The 22,814-nt window shown below is 41.0% G+C and overlaps 1 protein-coding gene across 1 annotated transcript in view; it reads right to left on the reverse strand.

Moving 5' to 3' along the window:
• Positions 1 to 22,241, reverse strand: part of LOC147031784 (uncharacterized) — an 86,468-nt gene extending 64,227 nt beyond the window's left edge. The window contains exons 1-8 of the mRNA XM_085849968.1: positions 22,171 to 22,241; positions 20,939 to 21,090; positions 11,730 to 12,114; positions 9,257 to 9,346; positions 8,034 to 9,077; positions 7,263 to 7,895; positions 4,930 to 4,958; positions 4,525 to 4,586 (exon numbers count right to left, since the gene is read on the reverse strand). Coding sequence (XP_085706094.1) covers positions 4,525 to 4,586; positions 4,930 to 4,958; positions 7,263 to 7,895; positions 8,034 to 9,077; positions 9,257 to 9,346; positions 11,730 to 12,114; positions 20,939 to 21,090; positions 22,171 to 22,190 — 2,415 coding nt within the window. The 5' untranslated portion in view covers positions 22,191 to 22,241. The remainder of the gene's footprint in view (positions 1 to 4,524; positions 4,587 to 4,929; positions 4,959 to 7,262; positions 7,896 to 8,033; positions 9,078 to 9,256; positions 9,347 to 11,729; positions 12,115 to 20,938; positions 21,091 to 22,170) is intronic.
• Between the last annotated feature and the right edge of the window lie 573 nt (positions 22,242 to 22,814).

Genomic DNA, 22,814 nt, shown 5'->3' on the forward strand with positions numbered 1-22,814 from the left:
ACACAAACAACAGGCACAAATAACCAATGTAACTTGTTAGATTAGGTGGTGTATTAGACGCTGCATCAACAGCGGTAAAATTCTGGAGAAAAAAAATTCTATAACCTTTAAAATATTTATTTTATTTCAATTTAATTATTTTCTTGAACAGTGTACAACACAAATGACCTTTTTGGCACTTTCAAAACCCTTCAGTTTAGCAGTACTTGGACAAAATATTATGGAATTTTACACCATCTCGACCAATCAAATTTGCTGCTCGCAGACCCTGCCCATGTCCTCGTTTCTCTCATGCCTGTGCAGGGTACCGTGTTCTATGAACCCTTTAGTTTTGAACGGTTCAGCGATAAAGATATGCCTTTAGAAAACATCTTCCTGAACATATAAAAATGCTTCCACATCTGATGTGAACAATTCTTAAAGATGATGTGACTAGCTATATTACAGAAAAATACTTTCCTCCTGACTTCCTTCCACAGTTTTCCAAAGAATAGCAAAGGAAAAAGGGAATGAGATTCAATAGGTTGTCAGTCATTCTGGAATCACATCTTGGGGCTTGCTCTCCTGAAATGTCGCTTGCTTGAAGTCATTTTGATTTTTTTTTTCCCTTTTCAAAATAACAGGACAACAGGCTTCAAGTACAACTGACATGAAAATGGCCTTAATGTAGATCGCACGAGGTCATTTTCCATGTCCGTCACACGTCAAGTCCACCATCCCATTGAAATCTGTGGGGATTTGGAAATTCTCAAAATAATCTGTTGCAAGAGTAGTTTGGGCTGCAACACCATGGCCATATGAACAACGCCAATAGACGAAGCACACACGATGAGGGCATGCAAAGTATGCGTCAGTGATGGCATGGAAGATATCAATGAAGTCGTTTTTTTTTTTCTTCACTCGTAAATCAAGTTAAACTAGATGATGATGACCGGGTACCCAGACGTCCGCCTTTGATACAAGATGAAACTGACTGCAGATGATAGATGCAAAGTTTCGCTTCAATAGGATCAGTGGTTCCAGAGAAAACATAATTTTATATCGATACAAATGCAGCCTTGCTTCGAAACAACGTGGGACTGACGAGTTACCAACCGGGTAGCACAAAGTGTTCAATCTACTTATTACGTATGCAGTTAGCCCTTTTTCCTGGGGACATTGTTGGTATCAATTGAATTGCTATTCCTGTACCCTCAAATGCATTCAGGTGCAGCCAAGTGAGCCTTCTGTAAGAAAAAAAAAAAATCTAAAAGTTCTCAGATTCAAATAATTAAATAATTCTGGCTGCCAAACCACGTGGCCGATCAGGTTGAAATTTTAAACCCACATTTCACATGTGGGCTAGATAATAATTTTGAAGTTTCACATATATTGACAGCAGTTCCAGAGTAAATATTATTTAATATTTCCCCTTCAATCCAACATGGCTGCCAAACCATGGGGCTGATCGAGTTGAAATTTCAACCCTTCATTCCACATGACTGTTCCATCATAACTCTGAAGTTTCACATTTATTGATGCAGTACTTCCAGATTAAACATTAATTAATATTTTTCCCTCAATCCAATATGGCTGCCAAACAATGCGTCATATATCAAAGGGGGCGGAGAACTTTTTGTTCGTCATGGAGAGGTCGTCATACCTGTGGAGTTTCGCCTCAATCTGTTCAGCCGTTTCAGAGAAGACTTTTAAAGTTTATTATTTTCAATCCAATATGGCTGCCGTACCATGTGACCTATTACAACATCAATTTAAAATCTCCCTCCAATGGGGTAGTGCTTGTTAAGTTTCGGATCATGCTTGTTAAGTTTCATGTTGATCAGACAAGGTGCGTTTTTCTATCCAAGATGGAGGCCAAACCATGCGACTTGTGACATAATTTTTACCATATACAGTATGCAGACATGGTTGTGTATGACAGTTGCCAAGTTTCACTTCGATAGGATAAGTGGTTCCAGAGAAAACATTATTTAATATTTTTCTTGAATCCAACATGGCTGCCAAACCATGTGACCTATCAATTATTCATGAACAAATTTATATTCTCTACCCTTGAGCAATACTTTTGTGAAGTTTCCCCTTGATCTGCCAAGCCGTTCTGGAGAAGAAGATGTTTGAAGGTCTTAGGGTAAATTCAATATGGCCACCAAACGATGAGACCTATCAATTAGAAATTAACAAACTTGTGAAAGGATGTCTTGGGGAAAGTGTGTGTGAAGTTTTGCCTCAAACTGTCCAGCCCTTCTGGAGAAGATTTTTTAAATTTATTCATTTTCAATCTAAGATGGCTGACGAACCATGTGACCTATGACATCATAAATTTAGATTCTGCTTCCAATCGTGTAGTGGAACACGTGTGAAGTTTCGTGTTAATCGGATAAGATGCGTTTTTCTATCCAAGATGGCCACCGAACCATGTGACTTGTGATGTCATATTTTTTACCATGTATGCCGACATGATGGAAGATGATGGTTGCAAATTCTCGCTTCAATAGATTAAGCAGTTCCAGAGAAAACATTATTTAATATTTTTCTTAAATCCAATATGGCTGCCAAACCATGTGACCGATCAATTATTTATTCATTAACAAACTTATATCCACTACGCGTGCAGAATAGACTTGTGAAGTTTCCCCTTGATCTGACCAACCGTTCTGGAGAAGAAGATGTTTGAAGGTTTTAGGGTAAATTCAATATGGCCACCAAACCATGTGACCTATCAATTAGAAATTAACAAACTTGTGAAAGGATGTCTTGGGGAAAGTGTGTGTGAAGTTTTGCCTCAATCTGTCTAGCCCTTCTGGAGAAGAAGATTTTTAAAATTTATTAATTTTCAATCTAAGATGGCTGATGAACCATGAGACCTATGACATCATAAATTTATATTCTGCTTCCAATCATGCGGTGGAATAAGTGTGTGAAGTTTCGTGTTAATCGGATAAGGTGTGTTTTTCTATCCAAGATGGTGGCCAAACCATGTGACTTCTGATGTCATAATTTTTACCTTTTATGCAGACATGATGGTACATGATAGTTGCAAATTTTCGCTTCGATAGATTAAGCAGTTCGAGAGAAAACATTATTTAATATTTTTATTAAAGCCAACATGGCTGCCAAACCATGTGACCTATCAATTACTCATTAACAAAGATATATTCACGACGCGTGTGCAATACGTATGTGAAATTTCCCCTTGATCTGACCAGCCGTTCTGGAGAAGAAGAATTTTTAATTATTTTTTTTCAAAACAAGATGGCTGCTGAACCAAGTCACCTATGACGTGATAATTTTTTTCTACGGTGATTTGTTGTGTAGATGACGCTCAAGGAATTTCAGATTTTTCCCATGCAGCGTTCTATTTGATGAATTTTCACCGGCATACCGCTTCAGCGATGACGTCACGAAAAAAAAAAATCACACGTGCTCCCGATGGAGAGTTCATTAAAATGTATGAAGCAAAATAAATTTCTATTGCATGGTTTCAGAGATACAGAGGTCCAAAGTTTACCGGTTTTTTCAAGATGGCGCCCGTACCACGTGACCTATGACGTCATAATTATCAATTGAGTATGCTATCAAAAAAGATACATACTATGGTGAAAATTTCGTGTCGATCGGACTTACCGTTCCTGAGAAAATGATTTTTAAAGCGAAATAACCCGCAAATTGCCGGTGGAAAAAGAATAAGAAATAAGAAATAAACAGAAGCAAAACAATAGGTTACCCAGTCCATTTGACTGGGTACCCTAATTATATGCCAAGAGTGCAAGTACAATAGCATTTTCACAACACACAAGAATAGGTAACAAGGCTTCTTCCCTAGCATTTGACGCAACATGTCTTTATGAAACCTATATCTTCATCAGCAGATTAATTCCTGATACAATTCGAGAAAAGATCATGACCTCACTATCCCATTCGCAGAAACCCTTTGATTGCCATATGAAGCTAACAAATACCAGGCATTAATGATTATTACTATTATTATAACGTGAAGGGAGCGCTTGCGTAGGATGTATGACATGAGAGAGAGAGAAGAAAAGTCGCAGCATTAGGGTGAATTTGTTATTATTCTTCTTCTACCACAAGCATGACAGATATCTGTCACAGGTGTAAGATTCTGCTGTGAATAACAGGTCAAGAGACCTAATGTTGAAGGAGCAGGCAAAGGGGAAGTCAATGGAGGAGTGAATAAGCTAGCAAGTGACGTCAAACCTGCCTCACCACGACCTTGCCATTAAAGGGCCGGAACACCCACTGTGGGTGAGCTATTCCTGCAGCAGAGTGATCGGGGCTGCTCTAAGCCATGGTCCTCAGGTGTCAGGCCCCAAATCCTCGATTGAGCACGGCTTGGCAGCTCAGTCAAATCGGGATGCTAGGTGCAGCCAAGACCTATATGTCAACGTTGTATCTCACAACTACCCCTCCATTTCCTGCATGTCCTCTTACTTTCTTCAACAAGAGTGCTGAAAAACAGACTTGTGACAGCTTACCACCACTCCTCAATCCATAAGGGAATCACACCTTGAATAACGTGCGTTTAGCTGCAACACTCAACCTGGCCTTCTCATCCACATTCTCATAACCTGAAAAATATGAGATGGAAAGGAGAAAAGGCATATTGTGTCAGTGGATCAACAGCCTCATGGAGAAGGAATCCGATTTGTTAGAATCTCTTTACATTTGCCAATGAGAGTGAATTTTAATACATTCCCTCCCAACTTTCTGAGTTCCCCCTCCTACAACCACAGTCCACAATATTTATATATTATCTCATGGAGAGGATTCATGATGGTGAGGTTTATAAAGAAAATTCAAGTAACTTTGGTGCAACTTGAACACTTTTTGAAATAAAGCACGTCACGTGCAAATGATGACGAGCTGATGATGATTATTAGTAATCATAAAATTCCTGCATTCAAAACTTACCAATATCTTGTGGGGAAGTTTCTTCCAGTCTGGGTCAGAACACACCATCAACAATCAACGACAATCCTTTTAAACCATCACAATACCACAATAATGACAATCAAGGGGATTTCTGAATCGTTATACTGTACTGTACTTATATTGATAAGAAAGGCACGGCTGTAAGATGCCAAGAATGAAAACATCCCTTATTATAACAATAACAGACGAGTTCCCTTGCAAGGAACTTCAACATTGGAGGCTATTTAGGCCTATCAAGCCTGCACAATGACTGTCAACCCATAGGGTTGTTTGTCCATGCTCTATCCTCCAAATGTGACGCATCAAGAAAGGAAGCAACACATAACATTGTCAAAGTCTTTGGTATAACTTGGCCAGGGTTAAACTCCACCGAGTCTGGTCGTCAGCCATTAAACATTTGTGGGAAGTTAGAAGAGTGCAATGTCGGTAGACAATTCAAATTTCTGTGAAAGTCAATTTAAGGAGAAAGTCAATTTAATATTACAGGTTACCTTGAAGTATATGGAATAATTTAGGAAATTGAAAAAGGTATATTTTTGCGTTACACATTATTACCTCTACCACCGAAGCTGGACAGAGATTATGTTTTCACCCCTGTCTGGTTGTCTGATTGTTTGTCTGTCTGTGAGCAGGATATCTCAAAAAGTTATGGACGAGTTATGACAAAACTTGGTGGATGAATTGGTTCGGTGACAAGAACAAGACGATATATTTTGATTCAGGTCCGGATCCAGATCCGGCCCATCAGTGGGATGAAAAACATGAATTGTTCAGCCTGGTGGTTGGAGGAGGTATGTGCTCCAACAAGGGTCCTTCTCATACTATATGCTTTGGATGTGCGAATGAATGGAATTTGAGCTAAACCAAAAAAAAGATAGTCCACGTCGCTGATTAACAAACATAAACACGCCGCTAACACAAAACAAATACACCAACATGAACAAAAGTATAATGAGGACATACTACAATAAAGTGATAACAAGTGATACAATGTTGTGGACTGACAAAAACAGCAAAATAGATTATGATGACCAGTCTATCAATGGGATACAAAACGTAAACTGTTCAGCTTCACCGAGGGATGTGCATACAGAGTGATGCTGTAGGTATCATAGTTTATCCCATGCAAGTAAGATCATAATTGGTAAAGTAATAATTCCAATCACTGTAATTCCATTCATCCAAATCATGAACATCATCACGATTATGATAATCAATCCTACAAAACTAGAAGGGCACTCGGTGGAGCGCATACCTCCACCACGTAATGCCTGATCCATGAGAACATATCGGGCACAATACATTTTTGAAATATCATGCTATCCAGTAATACATCGATTTTGGCCCTATCTCTCGATGGTGAAGAATCACTTTAAAAATTAATCCAGATCTGGATTCGGTTCTTCACCAAAATCGAATCAATTCATCTTTGCCACACTCACAGCCTGTCCACCAAGTTTCATCCAAATCCGTCTATAACTTTTTCAGATATCCTGCAGACAGACAGACAGACAGAGACAAACAGACAGGTATGAAAACACAACCTTCTTCACCTTCGGTGGCCGAGGTAAAAACAAACAGTGGCAATGCCCATGGGCTCACCTGGTAGAACCAGGGAACCACTGGTGGGCGTGAATGACTCACAAAATATGTAAATTAGCCGATGATTTGAATAAACTTGTGAAAGTACCGTGCAGAGATGATTCCTACCAAGTTACCTCTAAATCAGGTGAAAACCTTTTGAGAAGAAGTCAAAAGTGGCGATCCCAGAAATGTAATGACTTTTGACCTTTAAATTGACCTACTTAAGATGCAATTTTTTGATGGGATTTGCGAGGCATCAGGAGACCATCTGTGGTCCTCAGAAGTTCTCCAAATTTGGTGAAAATAGGACTATTAGTTTTAGCATCATGGGAGATGAAGGTTGTGGTCAAGTTTCATCAAAATTGTGTGTGGGTTCAGATAAGACAGCAAATACCTATTTGGGGGGGGGGGGGTCAAACCTGGACTCACTTTGACATCCCATATATCCCCTTAGACCCTGATTTTTTTTTTTAATGCCATGAACAAACTTTGGGACATCACAGGTGATGAAGGTTATGGTCAATTATCGTTAAAATAATTGACGATAGTTTCGATAGTGTAGTTTCGGAGAAGATCCGAGTGTTTACATAATCACTCACTCACTCACTGACTGGACACCACATGATACCATTATCTCACCTGAACTATATGTTACAGGTGAGCTACAAATTTACCAAAAGAGAGAAAAAATAAAAGTAAGAGGATAATGGAGGAAAAGGTTTACATACACCTGATTGTGGTATCGCTCTGCCAAGGTGATTGGTTGAGTCTTGAAGCGTTCTGAGGTGCGCCGATCCACACCGGGTGTGATGTAGCGACGGGTTCGACGCCTCAAAGATCCTTGCCCTCCTGTTTTCCACTCATCAACTGCACGTTCTCTCTCCCCATTATCAACTGTGGCCTGTATCTGCCCCATTTGTTTTCCATGTTCTTTCTCACCCATTTGCTCTCTCTTACGTAGTCGTCTTATATCCCATTCCTTTGACCTCTCCGTCCCACATCGAGCGTATCCTACACCATCTCTCTCTTTCCCATGCTCTCTCCGTTCAGCATAATTCGTTTGCAATATTCCTTCCATTTTTCCCAACTCTGCGTTGCATCTCACCTGCCCTGCAAGCTCCGATTTGTTTATCCTTTCCATCTCCACTCTGCTTTCCTTTTCTCTGCCGTTTACCATCCCAGCGACATTCATAATCCCTTTAACAAATTCAATACCTCTTCTGTGTATAGCTTTGTCCCCCTTCTCTTTTTTCAATTTACCCATCTCCCATTCGCCCCCTTTATCTTTTTCTGTCGTTTGACTCACTTTCATTCTGTTCCTCGATTTGCCGTCACCATGAGACTGCATTTCCTGTCCACCTCTGTCATTGCAGGGAGTGTTAGAATCGAGGAAAATAGGGTTGGGAAGGGGGAGACAAATGAACAAAAAACTCTTGGTAAGTTCCATGACCTCATCTTTGCCAATAGACACACCCCTCAACCCCATGACCCCTTCTCACCTGGGCAAAAACAAAACATCTTCCCTCTCCAAAGACTGACTTCGGGGTCTATGCAATAACTTTGATCCTTGCTCTTCCTTGCATTTTGATACTTCTTTCATCTCACATTTCCACCTCTTGGATCTTTCAGGTGGAATTCCTTCATGCAAATGATTCCATCGAGGTCGAGTTCCATCTTGTCCAATGGCAGCTGAACTACTAGTCGCTCTTGCCATGAGTTCAGAAAGTGCCTCTTCAGATAGTGTTTTGGGATCATTCTCTTTTTCATTTTTTCTACACACCATCTGTTTCACATCAGCTCCTCCATCACCCTTCAGTCGATCATCGATATGGGAAGATGAAACGCTGTGGTTTGCTGGCAAAGGACTGCACTCGGATGTCGCCAAAACTGGTACAGGCCCACCAACTTGCTCATTCTCCACTTGCTCCTTTTCATGCTTTCGCACCTGAGAAGGTAACACTGCACGTCCACTGCGCAGCAGGCGTCCTGTATCTGGTCCGAATTTCCCTGCCAAAATGGCAGGCACTGTTAATTCTTCTTGACCCACACCAGGATCACGAGGTCTCGATCTAGTAACTGGCTGAAATGCACCGCCTGATCTTCCAGGACCTCTGGAAAAACCTAAGACATTATAATCCGGTCTTACTTCCAATCGGCCAGCATCTTCATCTTGCAGTCTACCTGAAACAGCATCCTGGTCTTGTTTTGTCTCAGTATGAAGCTGTGTCTGGTGTCGGGAATAACGAGGGTCAGCAAAGGCTGGGCGAGATGCAGAGGTATTGAAAGACTTTTGTGGAATGGAAGCACCTGATGGAGGACATTTCTGGGTATCCGCCAACAGTCTTTGAGCTGCAGTAGGTGAGCTAGGCATCTCATTAGAAAAATTCTGAGACTGCATTTGCGAGGGCCGAGTTGAAGGTCCACTCATTTGAGAGGATTCCCTGCTGGATGCTGAGCGGTTGCGGGTAGGATGTCTCCAAGGTGGTAGCAAAGATGGGTTTGATAAATGAGGCTCTTCACAAAAGGTCTGCTGCTGTTTCACTCTAGTTAAGGTGTGGAATGCAAAAGAAATGACACACCAAATTTTAATTGGTAATGCCAAAATCCGAGACCTAATATAAAACATGCAAATCATAGAGTGAGAGCAACTGTTAGAAGAGTTTTCACAATTAACGTATTTTTTTAGACAAGCGAGGAGAAAAAAAAAACTGATTCTCTCTACCTGGAAGGCCAGCTGATAAGTCCCATTGGACCACCATCAGCTTCATGTTGAGAGACTGGGCTGCCATGGGCCACACTACCCGCAGGGATGCTGTATCCATGACCGGAGTATGTAGAAAACATCGGTAGAAAGGTTGGGGCATGGTAAAGAATGGAAAGTCAGAAACTACATCAACAGATTATATGATTATGCTCCACCTACATGCCTGGTGCTGGTCCACCTACATGCCTTAATTGTTAGGGTGGTGGGATTGGGATCCTAGGATCCCGAGTTCAAATCCCCCTCGGCTGTTGAATTAATACCAAGTGGGGTTGACTCTGCCTGTCATCCTTCTGAGGTCAGCAAAATGAGTGCCAAGATGCTGGTATCCCGTGTCAGACGACCTGTCCAGGATTGTGCCCAATAGGCAAGGAGACTGCTTAGGCAGCACCAACGTTCTGCACAGAGTATGATCCCAATAGATGGATGGATGGGGTTGACTCAGCCTGTCATCCTTCTGAGGTTGGCAAAGTGAGTACCAGCTTGCAGGGCCATCTGAGTATCCTGTGTTGGAGTGGTGACCTGTCCAGGATTGTGCCCAATAGCCCAGAAGATTGCTTTGGTAGCACTGACACTCCCAATGTATGAATTCCATATAGAGTTACATTATGCCTGATTGTGCTCAATTTTGAGCCTTGTTCATCATTAAAAATTATCTCGTGTTCGTCAATAAAAATTATCCAGTGTTCGTCAATAAAAAAAAATATCTTGTGTTTGTCAATAAAAATTATCTCGTGTTCGTCAATAAAAATTATCGTGTTTGCCAATAAAAATTATCTAGTGTTCATCAATAAAAATTATCCAGTATTCGTCAATAAAAAGTATCTAGTGGTCATCAATAAAAAAAAATGTTGTGTTGTTCAATAAAAAAAATATCTTGTGTTTGTCAATAAAATTATCTCGTGTTCGTCAATAAAAAAAAAAAATCTTGTCTTCGTCAATATAAAAAAATATCTTGTTTGTCAATAAAAAATTATCAATTGTTAGTCAATAAAAATTATCTAATGTTCGTCAATAAAAAAAAATCTTGTGTTTGTCAATAAAAATTATCTAGTGTTCATCAATAAAAATTATCTCGTGTTCGTCAATAAAAATTATCCAGTGTTCATCAATAAAAATTATCCAGTGTTTGTCAATAAAAGTTATCTAGTGTTCATAAATAAAAATTATCCAGTGTTCGTCAATAAAAATTATCTTGTTCAACATTATTTATGCTTGACATCGAGTGAAAGGTGGGGATTGGAGATGATCGGAAAGAAAAAAGAAAAAAAAAACATTAACAAGTCAGTGTACATGGACATCTCCATCTTCCAGATACAAAATGGCATTTTTTGCTACCTTCAGACCCTCTTCCACCATGTATCTCCTGTAATTATCATAACCTGCACCATGCAATGCCCTGTGCCTCATCTACCTTTTCTCAATTTTCTTTCAGCCTTCCACATTTAACTCATCCCTCCACTCATACCTACAGTATAATACTAGGCAGTACCCGCCCGTAGGGTGGGGAGGGAATGAGGGGAGGGAATGGAAAGGCAGTGTTAGGGTTAGGGTTGGGGTTAGATAACCTTAACAACTAACCCTAACCCTAACCCCAACAGCTTAGTTATCTCATTGTATCCAACGGTTTGGCCGTCTATAAAGGACAAACAAACATGAAAAATTGACGTTTTAGTCAATTTAGGACGTCATAACACGAAAACCGGAAGTCAGAAGTGAATGTCGTAAATCAACTGTGTCATTTAATTTTGATTATCTGTCGAATGGCGTTGGTCCCGTCTCGATCGGATGAAATTGACCCGGTGACCTTGACCCCCCAAGATCACTCATGCCAAGTTTTATCTCATTCCATCCAACGGTTCGGCCGCCTATAAAGGACGAACAACGATTCATACAAACATATTCTGTTTTTTTAGTATAGTAGATACCATTCCTTCTGTACCACAAAGACTCATGGGACTGCTGCGGCAGTTTCATTGGCAAGGAGTGCAGTCCTGGGCGGGTCACCATTCTGATGCAGGTTATCCTCAGTGGTTATTATGCCAGTAAGCTGGTACTCATTTTGCCAACATTAGAAGGATAGCAGGCTGTCAACCCTACCTGGTGTTAATTCAACGTCATAACAGGGGCTTGAACTCAAGGCCCTCGGATCTTAAGCCAGCCACCTTAACCGTTAAGCCAACAACAGGCCCCCCGACCTGATTATACCTTTACTTTATTATTATTTTCCTGAACATATTGAATATGTAGATGGCCTCTAAAATCATTTGACCATCACCGTAATTTTTGAACATTTGGCTGAGCTATTATGTTGCACAGGGACAAGCATACAAAATATTACAGATGTTGTGGGGTTCTGTTGTACAATATCAACAGTTGAATGGCTTGCCTAATGAAATAGATCTTCATCCTTCTTTGAGTGTAAATAACTTACCCACGCTGTGATGGAAGTATCCACTCTGGGCTCGATGCCACCATGGCATCAAGAGAACTTCTGTCGGTCTCTTGCCAAGCAAGCTGTGCCATGTTAGTTTCAAGCGCCGATTTGTTTATCGACCTTTGGGGCTCCTGGTGATGAGACTTTGCCAGTTCAGCCTCACCCAATCTAAAGGGCTTCTGAGAGCTTTTCTCATTATCAACGAGACTGGAGGTCCTTTCAGCGTGGCGACGACACCGTGCCGAGGTGCGCCGGTGAGAGGGGAAGACTGGAGCATCTGATAGTGGGCGCAGGACGTTGGGAGGAATGTGCCGCCAACTGGACTCTTCCTCTGGCCAGCTGCACCCTGCTGCAGGAGCTGCCTCCATGGCAGATTTATTAGCTATGGGGGTGATATCACAGGGAAGCGTTTGGCTTGAGGGAAAAGCAAGGTGAGGATATTGGCAGGAATTACAATACAGTGTGTGTGACTTAATAAAGGGCCATATGTTTGTGTACATACATATATATATATATATATATATATATATATATATATATATATATATATATATATATATATATATATATATATATATATTTGTGTTGCCTTGGGGACAAAGTGGTTTGTGGGTGAGAGGGAGGGGTTGGAGGGTTAGTGATGAGTATGTGCAGTGCATGTAAAAGGAGAAGAATGTCACAATACCACCAACATTGCATATGCAATACTCCATGTAGATGGCAAATAATGACTAAGTTAGCTTTTTTCAATTATTAGCAAGGCAATACGATGTCTGGCTATGTTTGTTGCCCTTTGTTATGATGACAATCACATCTCATGTAATCACAAAACCAATAATCAATCATCTCACACACTGTTACTTACTGAACATAGCTGTTTGAAACTGGAATGTATTAATAAATCTAATTTACCAGTTTGTTGCAAAGGCCTGCAGAGTCACCTCAAAGCTTTAGAACCACAGGGAGGTTAAAAAAGCTACATTTCATATTCTTCCCTTCCCCCCCCCACCCCACCCCCCAACCAATCCTTAAAATCCTTACTATACTTCATGGACCGGTGTGCATTTGTGTGGGTGTTTGTTTGCTTGTTTGTCACCCTACTCCTTCTACAGTTCTGGGCCGATTACATCCAGACTTGCAACATAAAAGCAGCATGACCCCAATTAGTGTATAGGGGTGTTTTATCTTTGCTGGTAGTCTTGGAGGAGGGAGGATGGAGGAGGGGACAAATTATCTCCGTAAATAAATTGATGCAAGTTGTTATTATTCATCCAGTCAAATTAAAACAGGGGTGAAAACATAACCTCCTTCCACAGATAGAGGGAGAAAGGGAGAAAGGGAGAAAGGGAGAAAGGGAGAAAGGGAGAAAGGGAGAAAGGGAGAAAGAGATACACACTAACCATTGACCACTGACCGAGGTCAACGTGGCCATTCTCATGCTTCTTCTTCACTTTAACATCTGCCATGTATTGAAAAGTTTATAATTGAAAAAAGCTGGAATGCTTGTTGAGAAAGCCGACGTTTCGGTGAGAATCCACCCGCCTTGGTCACGGCAGATGTTAAAGTGAAGAAGAAGCATGAGAATGGCAACGTGACCTCGGCCGGTGGTCAATGGTTAGTGTGTATGTGTGTGTGTGTGTGTGTGTGTGTGTGTGTGTGTGTGTGTCTATCTTCATATATGTGTGTTTGTTTGTGTGTGTGTGTGTGTGTGTGTGTGTGTGTGTGTGTGTGTGTCTATCTCTATATATGTGTGTGTGTGTGTGTGTGTGTGTGTGTGTGTGTGTGTGTGTGTGTGTGTGTGTGTGTGTGTGTGTGTGTGTGTGTGTGTGTGTGTGTGTGTAGGTTATGCTTTCACCCCTGTCTGTTTGTTCCTTGCAAAAATCAAACATTTTTCAAGTATATTGGTTGGTCTTGTACATTATTCTGTCTGTCTGTCTGTCACCTACAGCTAACAATTTTAAACCAATCTTCACAAAATTTCACCACAAAGTAAAGTTCGTCATCAGCAAGAAGCCTATTGTTTTTGAGGTCAAAAGGTCAACATAGGCCAAAGATCAACAACTTTGTCAAATTTCTAAAATCCTCAGTTTTCATCTGATTGACTAGAAATTTGAACAGGATTGGCATATCAGGTCAATGAATTCAACCACCAATAATTTTTGAGGTCAACATAGACCAAAAGGTCAACATAAGCCAAATTTCTTAAATTGTCAATTTTCATCTGATTTGAAATTTGAAGAGGAGTTGCATATTTACTTATTTAATTCAACCACCAATTATTTTTAGGTCACCATCGGCCAAAAGGTTAACAACTTAGGTGAGATTTCTAAAATCTTTTTCATCCGATTGACTTGTAGTGGGGCGGCTTAGCCCAGATATTCAAAAGAATTGTGCATTTTGTGATACAAGCACCAAATTTGGCACAAATGTACATTAATATGTTGCGAACATTTTCAGATATTGGGCCACTTGAAATTCTCTCTTTATGTCCACCATATTGGATTTCAAAATGGCCACCATTTGAAATCTACATTTGCTATTATCTCTGGACGTAATGCAGCTATTGACTTGATTCTGGTATCTAAATGTATGTTTTTGGGGGCAAGGAATCCAATGGTACCATTTTCAACTTAATATTATCTATCACAGTCTGTTATATAATTTTATTTTGAAATTATCTAGGCAAATATTGGATTCAACACAATACTTTGAAAAGAATGTCTTAGTTCTGTAAATATAAATAAAAAAAATAAACTATACTAAATCACTAGTAACAACTCAGACAAGCTCATATACACTGGCAGTCTAAAATATAAATTCACATCAAGTGACTGCAGCAGCACTGTACATCCTGCAACACCGTGCCTACAACCACTACCGTCTGGGAGAAACCAGGGATGCAGAGGACCTTCCGAAGTTTGAAGACTGGTGTTGCCAGAGAGGAGAAGACATCCCCCAGTTTCACTACTGGGCAACCGTGCTGGAACTAGAACTGTTGGTTCTAGTGTATGTGCGTTCTCTCAGGCAGGGATCGTTAATGATGTACCTCGATGCTCTGACAGAATTGGTCCCCTGGTTCCATGCACTGGATCACACCCACTATGCTAGGTGGATACAAGTGCACCTGAAGAACATGGCTGAACTCACCAAACAACCAAATGTAGCCAGGAAATTCAGGGAAAGCCACTTCACCATTCAGAAAACAGAGGGTGTTCTCTTCAATCCCGATTGACCAGGCACATGAGCAGAATAATGCCTGCATCAAAGGAGACGGTGGAGCAGTTGGGATCACTGACAACCCTAGTGCCCTACATCGCTGGATGGTTGCGGGACCAGAAGTTGCCAGGGTGATCGAAGAATTCCAGGATGGGAACCAACACTGGAGACGGCAAACAGCAGACACACGCCATCATGATCAGACATCAAGTCTACAGGCCTCATTTGTGAAAGATGTTCGCTCTCTCATCGGTGTCATAGAGGAGATGGGCAACCCATTCGAGGAGGAGAGTCAGGATGTAGTCAAACTGGACACAAAGGAGATCACAGATCCTGCTGCTGTGGAGACAGTGATGAATGCCAAGAGGATTGGCCAAGAGCAGTTTGAGGCTTTCACCAGAGAGTGTCTGTTGGACAGAACAAAGGCAGTGGATGCACCCATTCCTCGTAACAAGCTGAAGGTGTTCAGTACTTCCACTCCAAGAAGCCAGAGCATAGGTCAGCAACAGCTCGCCTCCATCAAGAATGACCGTGAACTCTTCGCACGCCTGTACAATGGCTGCCAGACGAGGGATGGAAACCTTGAGGAGTTCTTTTGTCACGAGAATCAGGCATGTCCTCCTGCATTGTCTGATGGTGGAAGCCTCTGCACTGGTACCAAGAGTGATCTCCTCACATGCTTGGAAGAAGTCTCCGACGCAAAGACAGAGACTCCTGTCACGACCTGTATTGCGCTTGACAGAGCAGCCATCGTCCAGATGCTGAAGCCGGCTGCATCAAAGACCTTTGAAGAGTAAGCATAACAGATCTTCATCCCATATATGTCCACGAAGCTGCAAACAGTGTCACACCTGGATCTGGTCTGGGATACTTACCTTGCTGATTCACTGAAAGGTAGTGCACATGCAAAGCGGGGACAAGGTGTGCGGAGACGTGTGGTGGCTGCCGCAGCCATACCAGGAAACTGGCAGAACTTCCTACGAGTGGACAGCAACAAGACCGAGCTGTTCAGGTTCCTCTCAGCAGCTCTCATGGAATGGTTTGACCAGGAGGACAAGCAACTCGTCATTACTGATGGAGAGGCAGTGCTTAGCAAGCCACTACTGCCAGATCTGACCTCACTCGCCCCATGTAACCATGAAGGAGCTGACAGTCGGATGTTGCTGCATGCATGGACACCATGCAATACTCATCTGGACTGTAGACACCGATGTTGTGGTGCTGGCAGTGTCCCTGGCACAGGAGTTGCAACCAGAAGACAAACTGTGGCTGGCATTCGGAACAGGCCAGAGTTTCCGATATCTAGCAGCACACGAAATAGCAGCTGGATTGGGACGAGAGAAGGCTCGTGCACTGCCAATGTTCCACGCTCTAACTGGATGCGACACTGTGTCTAGTTTTCATAGACATGGCAAGAAGACTGCGTGGGCAGGTTGGACGGTACTGCCAGAACTCACTGTGGCGCTGCTGCTGCTGTCCTCTGCACCTCGTGACATACCAGACGATGCAATGCGCATCATCGAGAGGTTCGTGATCCTGTTGTATGATCGAACCAGCAAATGCACAGACATTGACAAGGCCAGGAGGAAACTCTTCGCAAGGAAGAACAATGTGCAGCTCACCCCTCCAACGAAGGCAGCTCTGGAGGAATATGTGAAGAGGGCAGTGTATCAAGGTGGACATGTGTGGGGTCAGATACTGCTGCCAGCACCAGAGCTCCCTCCACCAACCAACTGGGGTTGGTCAAGGACTGGAGAAGGACAGTACACACCTTACTGGACCAGGCTAACTGAGGCAGCTCACAGCTGCATTGAGCTGGTTTCTTGCAAGTGCAAGGAAGGGTGTGTGAGGCGCTGCAAGTGCAAAAAGGCTGCCCTTCAGTGCACAGCCCTCTGTGTGTGTGAAGGGGACTGCACATGACGATGAGTCAACAACATACATGTACTTGTGGCAATGCTGAACTTGTGAACATGACTGTTTATGTACACATATCTTCAGTACCGGTATATACCTAGCCTCAGATACTAGACCATGTAGCACGTCAGTATTATACCCAAGACATTTACAGAACTAAGACATTCTTTTCAAAGTATTGTGTTGAATCCAATATTTGCCTAGATAATTTCAAAATAAAATTATATAACAGACTGTGATAGATAATATTAAGTTGAAAATGGTACCATTGGATTCCTTGCCCCCAAAAACATACATTTAGATACCAGAATCAAGTCAACAGCCGCATTACGTCCAGAGATAATAGCAAATGTTGATTTCAAGTGGCGGCCATTTTGAAATCCAATATGGCGGACATAAAGAGAGAATTTCAAGTGGCCCAAGATCTGAAAATCTTCGCAACATATTAATGTACATTTGTGCCAAATTTGGTGCTTGTATCACAAAATACACAACAGGTTTGCTATGCTGCTACACTATTGAAATTTGAAGAGGATTTATATTTCCGGTCACTGAATTCAACCAGCCAATTATTTTTGAGATCAACAAAGACCAAAGAGTCAGCATAGGCCAAGGGTCAACAACTTACTCGATGAGATTTCTAAAATCCTATTTTTCATCTGATCGACTTGAAATTTGAAGAGAATTTCCATATCAGGTCAATGAAGTCAACCACCAATTATTTTTGAGGTCAACATTGGCCAAAAGGTCAACATAGGCCAAATTTCTAAAATTGTAAATTTTCATCTGATTGACTTGAAATTTGAAGAGGAGTTGCATATTTCATCATTGAATTCAACGACAAATTATTTAATGGTCAAATTTGTTTTTTGGGATTTCGCAACATCTTTCGTATCATGCTCTGCACAACATCTTTTTGTTATTACCTTCACATTCTGCGAAAGGTTATGTTTTGGTCGGCGTGTATTTATTTATTTATTTGTTTGTAATCTTGTGATTCGTATAACTCAAAAAGAATTAAACCGAATTGCATGAAATTTGGTGGGATGATTGTTTATTAGCCAGGAAGCATTCGATTAGATTTTGGGATCGTTCGGGTCAAAGGTCAAGGTCACGAAAAGATCAAAATCGTCTTTTTAGGATAACATGGTCAATTTTTATTCAATTTGCATGCAACTAACGCCAAAATGTTCAGAATTCAACGCCTCATCTTGTGATATGCAATATGACACAATGACGCCCATACTCTTGTTACCGGTTAGGGGTCAAAGGTCAGGGGGGGTCATGACCTTGAAAAATATGGGGTTTTTGGCATAACGCAGTCAATTCTTGTCCGCTTTACATGAACCCAGCACCAAAATGTTCAGAATTTAATGCCCAATCTTGTGACACAATGACGTCATAACACATGTCACCGGTTGGGGTAAAATGTCGGGGGGGGGGGTCACGCCCTTGAAAAATATGCGGTTTTCGGCATAACTCAGTCAATTCTTATTCGATTTGCATGAAACCAGCATCAAACGAGATTACCTTCTCTTGTTGAAACGTTGTATTCACCGAGCTTGCGAGTGAAGACTCGCCAAAACGACGCGAGTTGATTGTTGTTTAGTCCGTAGCCCCCGAAAGTCGGGGGGGTCATGACATTATAGATATGTGGTTTGTGTCATAAGACCATTCATATGAAACCAGTTCCCCACACTCATACCAAGAACAAAAAAAGTAGTGGCGGCGAAGGTATGCGCTCTATGAGTGCCCGTTCTAGTTTGCATAATGGAAGATTTTTCAAGTATATTGTTCAGTCAATTTTGTTATTCCGTCTGCCTGTTTGTCTGTAAATCACCTACAGGTCACAATTCTTAACCGATCATCATGAAACTTTTCCAAGTTGTGGAGGTAGTCTCAACTGAGAAGCCTATTGATTTTGAGGTCATTTCTAAAATCGTCATTTTTCATCCAATTGACTTGAAAACTAAATAGCAATGCACAGTGCATTATTAAATTGGGAAACTAACTATTTTTAAGATCAAGCGGTCACAGATCAACTCAAGGGCAAACATCTAAAATCATCAATTTTCAACTGAAAAATCGTCAATTTATACACTGTTAACTTGAAAATTATACAGCAATTGCATAGTCCATCAATGAATTGGGAAAACAACTATTTTTGAGGTCAAAAGTCAACTCAAGGTTAAACTTCTGAAGTCATCTATTTCAATATGAAAAATAATCAGTTTTCATCCGATTGACCTGAGCTTTGATTAAGATTGTCAATTTAAATTTTAATGAAACAGACAATTTGATGCATCCATGGCAACCTTTGGAGAAGGGGTGGATTTTGCAAGCATTGTTTTTGTTTGTTTGTTTGCATGATGTCTCAAAAAGTTGTTGACAGATTCGGATGAAATTTGGTGGGCAGGTTGGTTATGTGACAAGGACCAACTGATTAGATTTTGGTGAAGATCCAGATCCAGCTACAAGAATTTTAAAGTGATTCTTCACCGTTGAGAGATAGGGCCAAAAACGATATTATAGCATGATATTTCAAAACATTGTGGATAGATTCAGACAAAATTTGGTGGACAGGTTGAGTGTTGAACAAGGCCAAATTGGTTCGATTTTGGTGAAAGTCCAATTCCAGATCCAGATAGGAGAATGTTTTTTTTAATTTTTAAAGTGTTTCTTCACCATTGGGAGATGGGGCCAAAAACGATACACTCTACAGAATACCCTTCTCGGTTCATATTCGTTCATTCCCTTTCATGCTTTGTCCAACTGTTCTCCAGTGTAATTCTCCAATATAACACAAAAAGCAAGTGTAATGAGTTATCTGCAATGAATTTCTCTTGGAAGGCAATTTTCTCAATCGGAATGCGATGATGCTATTTTAATTTTGTTGTACAGTAATCCCCAGCATTCATCTAGCTCGGGACCTTTGAAAAAAAAAGTTCGAGGTGTTAAATGTATATGAAAATTAACAACGTCCAATGGGAATCGCAAGGGAAAGGGCCAGTCCAGTTAATGAACTACATGCAACTAAAATAACCATTGATCTTCCAAAGGTTTCACAGATCTATACTGCAGTATAAAAACTGTGGAGAGTCTCATCCTCAAGCCCATGGAGGAGCATAAATACATACGGTGATCACACACTCGACAAAAACAATGGGCTGGCAGGATGGCCAAGGTCCTGGGCTCGAGAAGTACACACACTCATCTCCAAGATGTCAAGCCTGGGTTTGAATCCAGACTCCGCTATAAACTGTCATCCTGGTGGTTTGCATACAGGGCGATACATCAATATGTGTGCGCAATTTCTCGGATGGACGTTAAACTGGGCATCCCGTTTGATAGCATTAGTTGATGAACGTTAAAGATCTCATCCTGTCCTTGGGGTAGGGTAGGTGTCATTTCTGGCAGGTGGTAGGTTTTCTGGTAGGTGTCATTTCTGGCACCTTGGCCAAATTTAAAATTCCTGCCTTGACTGCAGATAGCAAGTGATCTGGTCTTCTTTAAGGTTCCTTGGCCCAAGATTACACTGGTTGCTATCTCAGAGTGTGATTGCTGTCTTGGCAGTAGTTTTTGCATTGTAAACAAATTGAACAGGTGGTTCACCTGCTTCATGTGAAGGGACTTCATCGGTTACAAAGGGGCAATCAACATACAAGGACACTACGAGACAAATGGCGCACTTTAACACTTGTAAACAATAAACATTTCAACACATTGCATGGGATTTGATTCTGGGATCCCAGCTTCATGAGCCATATGATCATATGAGAATGCCCAACAGACCAATCCAGTGATACAAGTCAGTATCATTTTGAACTGGAGATCCATTCCATCATTCTGGAAATGCCATAATGCAAACAAAACATTTGACAAGCATTGTAGAAGTATTCTTAATTCTTTTAAGGCATTGTCCTGTATGTCACACGTTTAATTACCTTAATGTCGGTCTAAATCTCCCAGCCATACATAGTCCATCACCCAATGTCTGCAATTATGCATTGTGATGTTCAATATCATACTGTCCAACACTTTGGTCAATGCTGATGAACTGAATGTTTGAGAATTACTTGCAGACCCCCAGGATGAAATGCTGGCGCTTCGGGTTGCCCTCGTTACGGGGTCACGTCTTGTGTACCAACCTCTCTGTCCCACCCAAGCGTCAACAGGCTGTTCAACACTCGCCTCACAGCCTTTTCTGTAGCTGAGCACCTCACACAACCTGTAAAGGAAAACACACACATCTTGGATTCTGTTTACAGTTCAGTTTCTTTCTCATCTTAAACATCTTGAAAATTAATATGTTGGTTGATGCCTTAATATCTCAAACTCAAATGACAATGGCTTAGATCATGATTATACTACACTCACACTGGATTTAAAAAAAACAGTATATGATGAGTACAAGTCGATATTTACAGGATGTATTGTTTAAAAGAAACTATACAATGCATCATAAAACATGTACAGTACATTTAAAATAAACACATTGTATTGTTCAGATATTAACAATACAATGTAATATATATATATATATATATATATATATATATATATATATATATATATATATATATATATATATATATATATATATATATTTATATATACTACAAATAATGTGTGGTGCCTGTATTGTAAAACATACAGTACATCGATTGAAAAAGTATTGTTCACGTTGCATGGATCTGTTATCGGTCATCGGGTTATATTCTGCATAAAGTTCACAGGTAATTGTGTTTAACTTTACAGCAAAGGTAACCACTCAGTCATATAAAGAGAGCCATTTTTGTGACAATTATTAATTGCAGTGAAATTTTTAATTATCTGGAATATGATGTCATCATAGGTGTCGCATTCACATCAATATATTTACACCGTCAGTCACTGGCGTATTCACATCGTCAGCGTATTCACATCGTATTCACAATTCCCATCACTTTAAATAAGCAAGTTCTTCATCTCACATGCACAAGCATAGAAACAAGCAAGCAAGTATGCAAGAGACGCAGTGCAGCAAATGCAGCCAGACAGGTGGTTTTGAAGGCAGACTTGGGCAAATGAACGAGCTTGCGAACAGCACACACACAATTTATACAGCTCCACTGCCCCGGCCAGGGCGAGGGACACCCTGCAGTGGGCAGACGCACACGCTACCGGATGATACAAACGAGAACAATTGCCGTCGCGACTCCTCATTTACAAATCTGCCAAGGTTCCACAAAGCAACGCTGCAATGTCATCCTGCCGGGGATTACCCTTCGTGTTAGTCCGAGAAAGGATTGATGTGCAAGAAACGTACCGCTTTCTGCATCGGTCCATGATAAAGCACGAGGCTCTCCTTGGTTATCTGTCTCTCTCTCACTATCACCTTCCATCTCCTCTGCCACACCCACAAAATCGTCTCTTTCTCTCTCTCCCCTCTGTTTTACGCCTCTTATCCCTTTCGTTTATACCTCCCTCCTCTTTCCCCCTCTCCCTTTCCCACTCTCTCTCTCACCCTCATCACTCTCTGTGTAAACACCCCCACTCTTATTTAGATTTATTATTCCTTTATCCAGGGGTCTGTCAATGTTTTTTTTTTTTTAAGGTATACATCTATGCTCTATTTCTATTTCCCAGTATCTTCCCCTCTGCTTGTCTTCTCACAGACTCAATGATTGACGTTCATCTTGTTTACCAAATAACTTGTTCTTCATCTACATAAACTATTTACAGGAGGCATATATTTTTGCATATGCCTGTCTTAACCACTCATTATTTTGGAACAGGGTAATAATAAAAGGAATAAATTCTACACATGTTAAATTTTGATAAGGTATACACAATTTTTTGAGAAATAAAGCCTTTCAGATTCAACATGACATTGAGACAGGCATTCAGCTTGCAGGCCTTGCAGGCCTTGTCCTTCAGGGCTCGCAGGCCTTGGGATAACTGTTGGATTAT

Source organism: Eptatretus burgeri, chromosome 2 (genome assembly GCF_056783735.1).
Source record: "Eptatretus burgeri isolate ZD-2024b chromosome 2, Ebu_testis_v1, whole genome shotgun sequence".
Classification (NCBI taxonomy): Eukaryota; Metazoa; Chordata; class Myxini; order Myxiniformes; family Myxinidae; genus Eptatretus; species Eptatretus burgeri.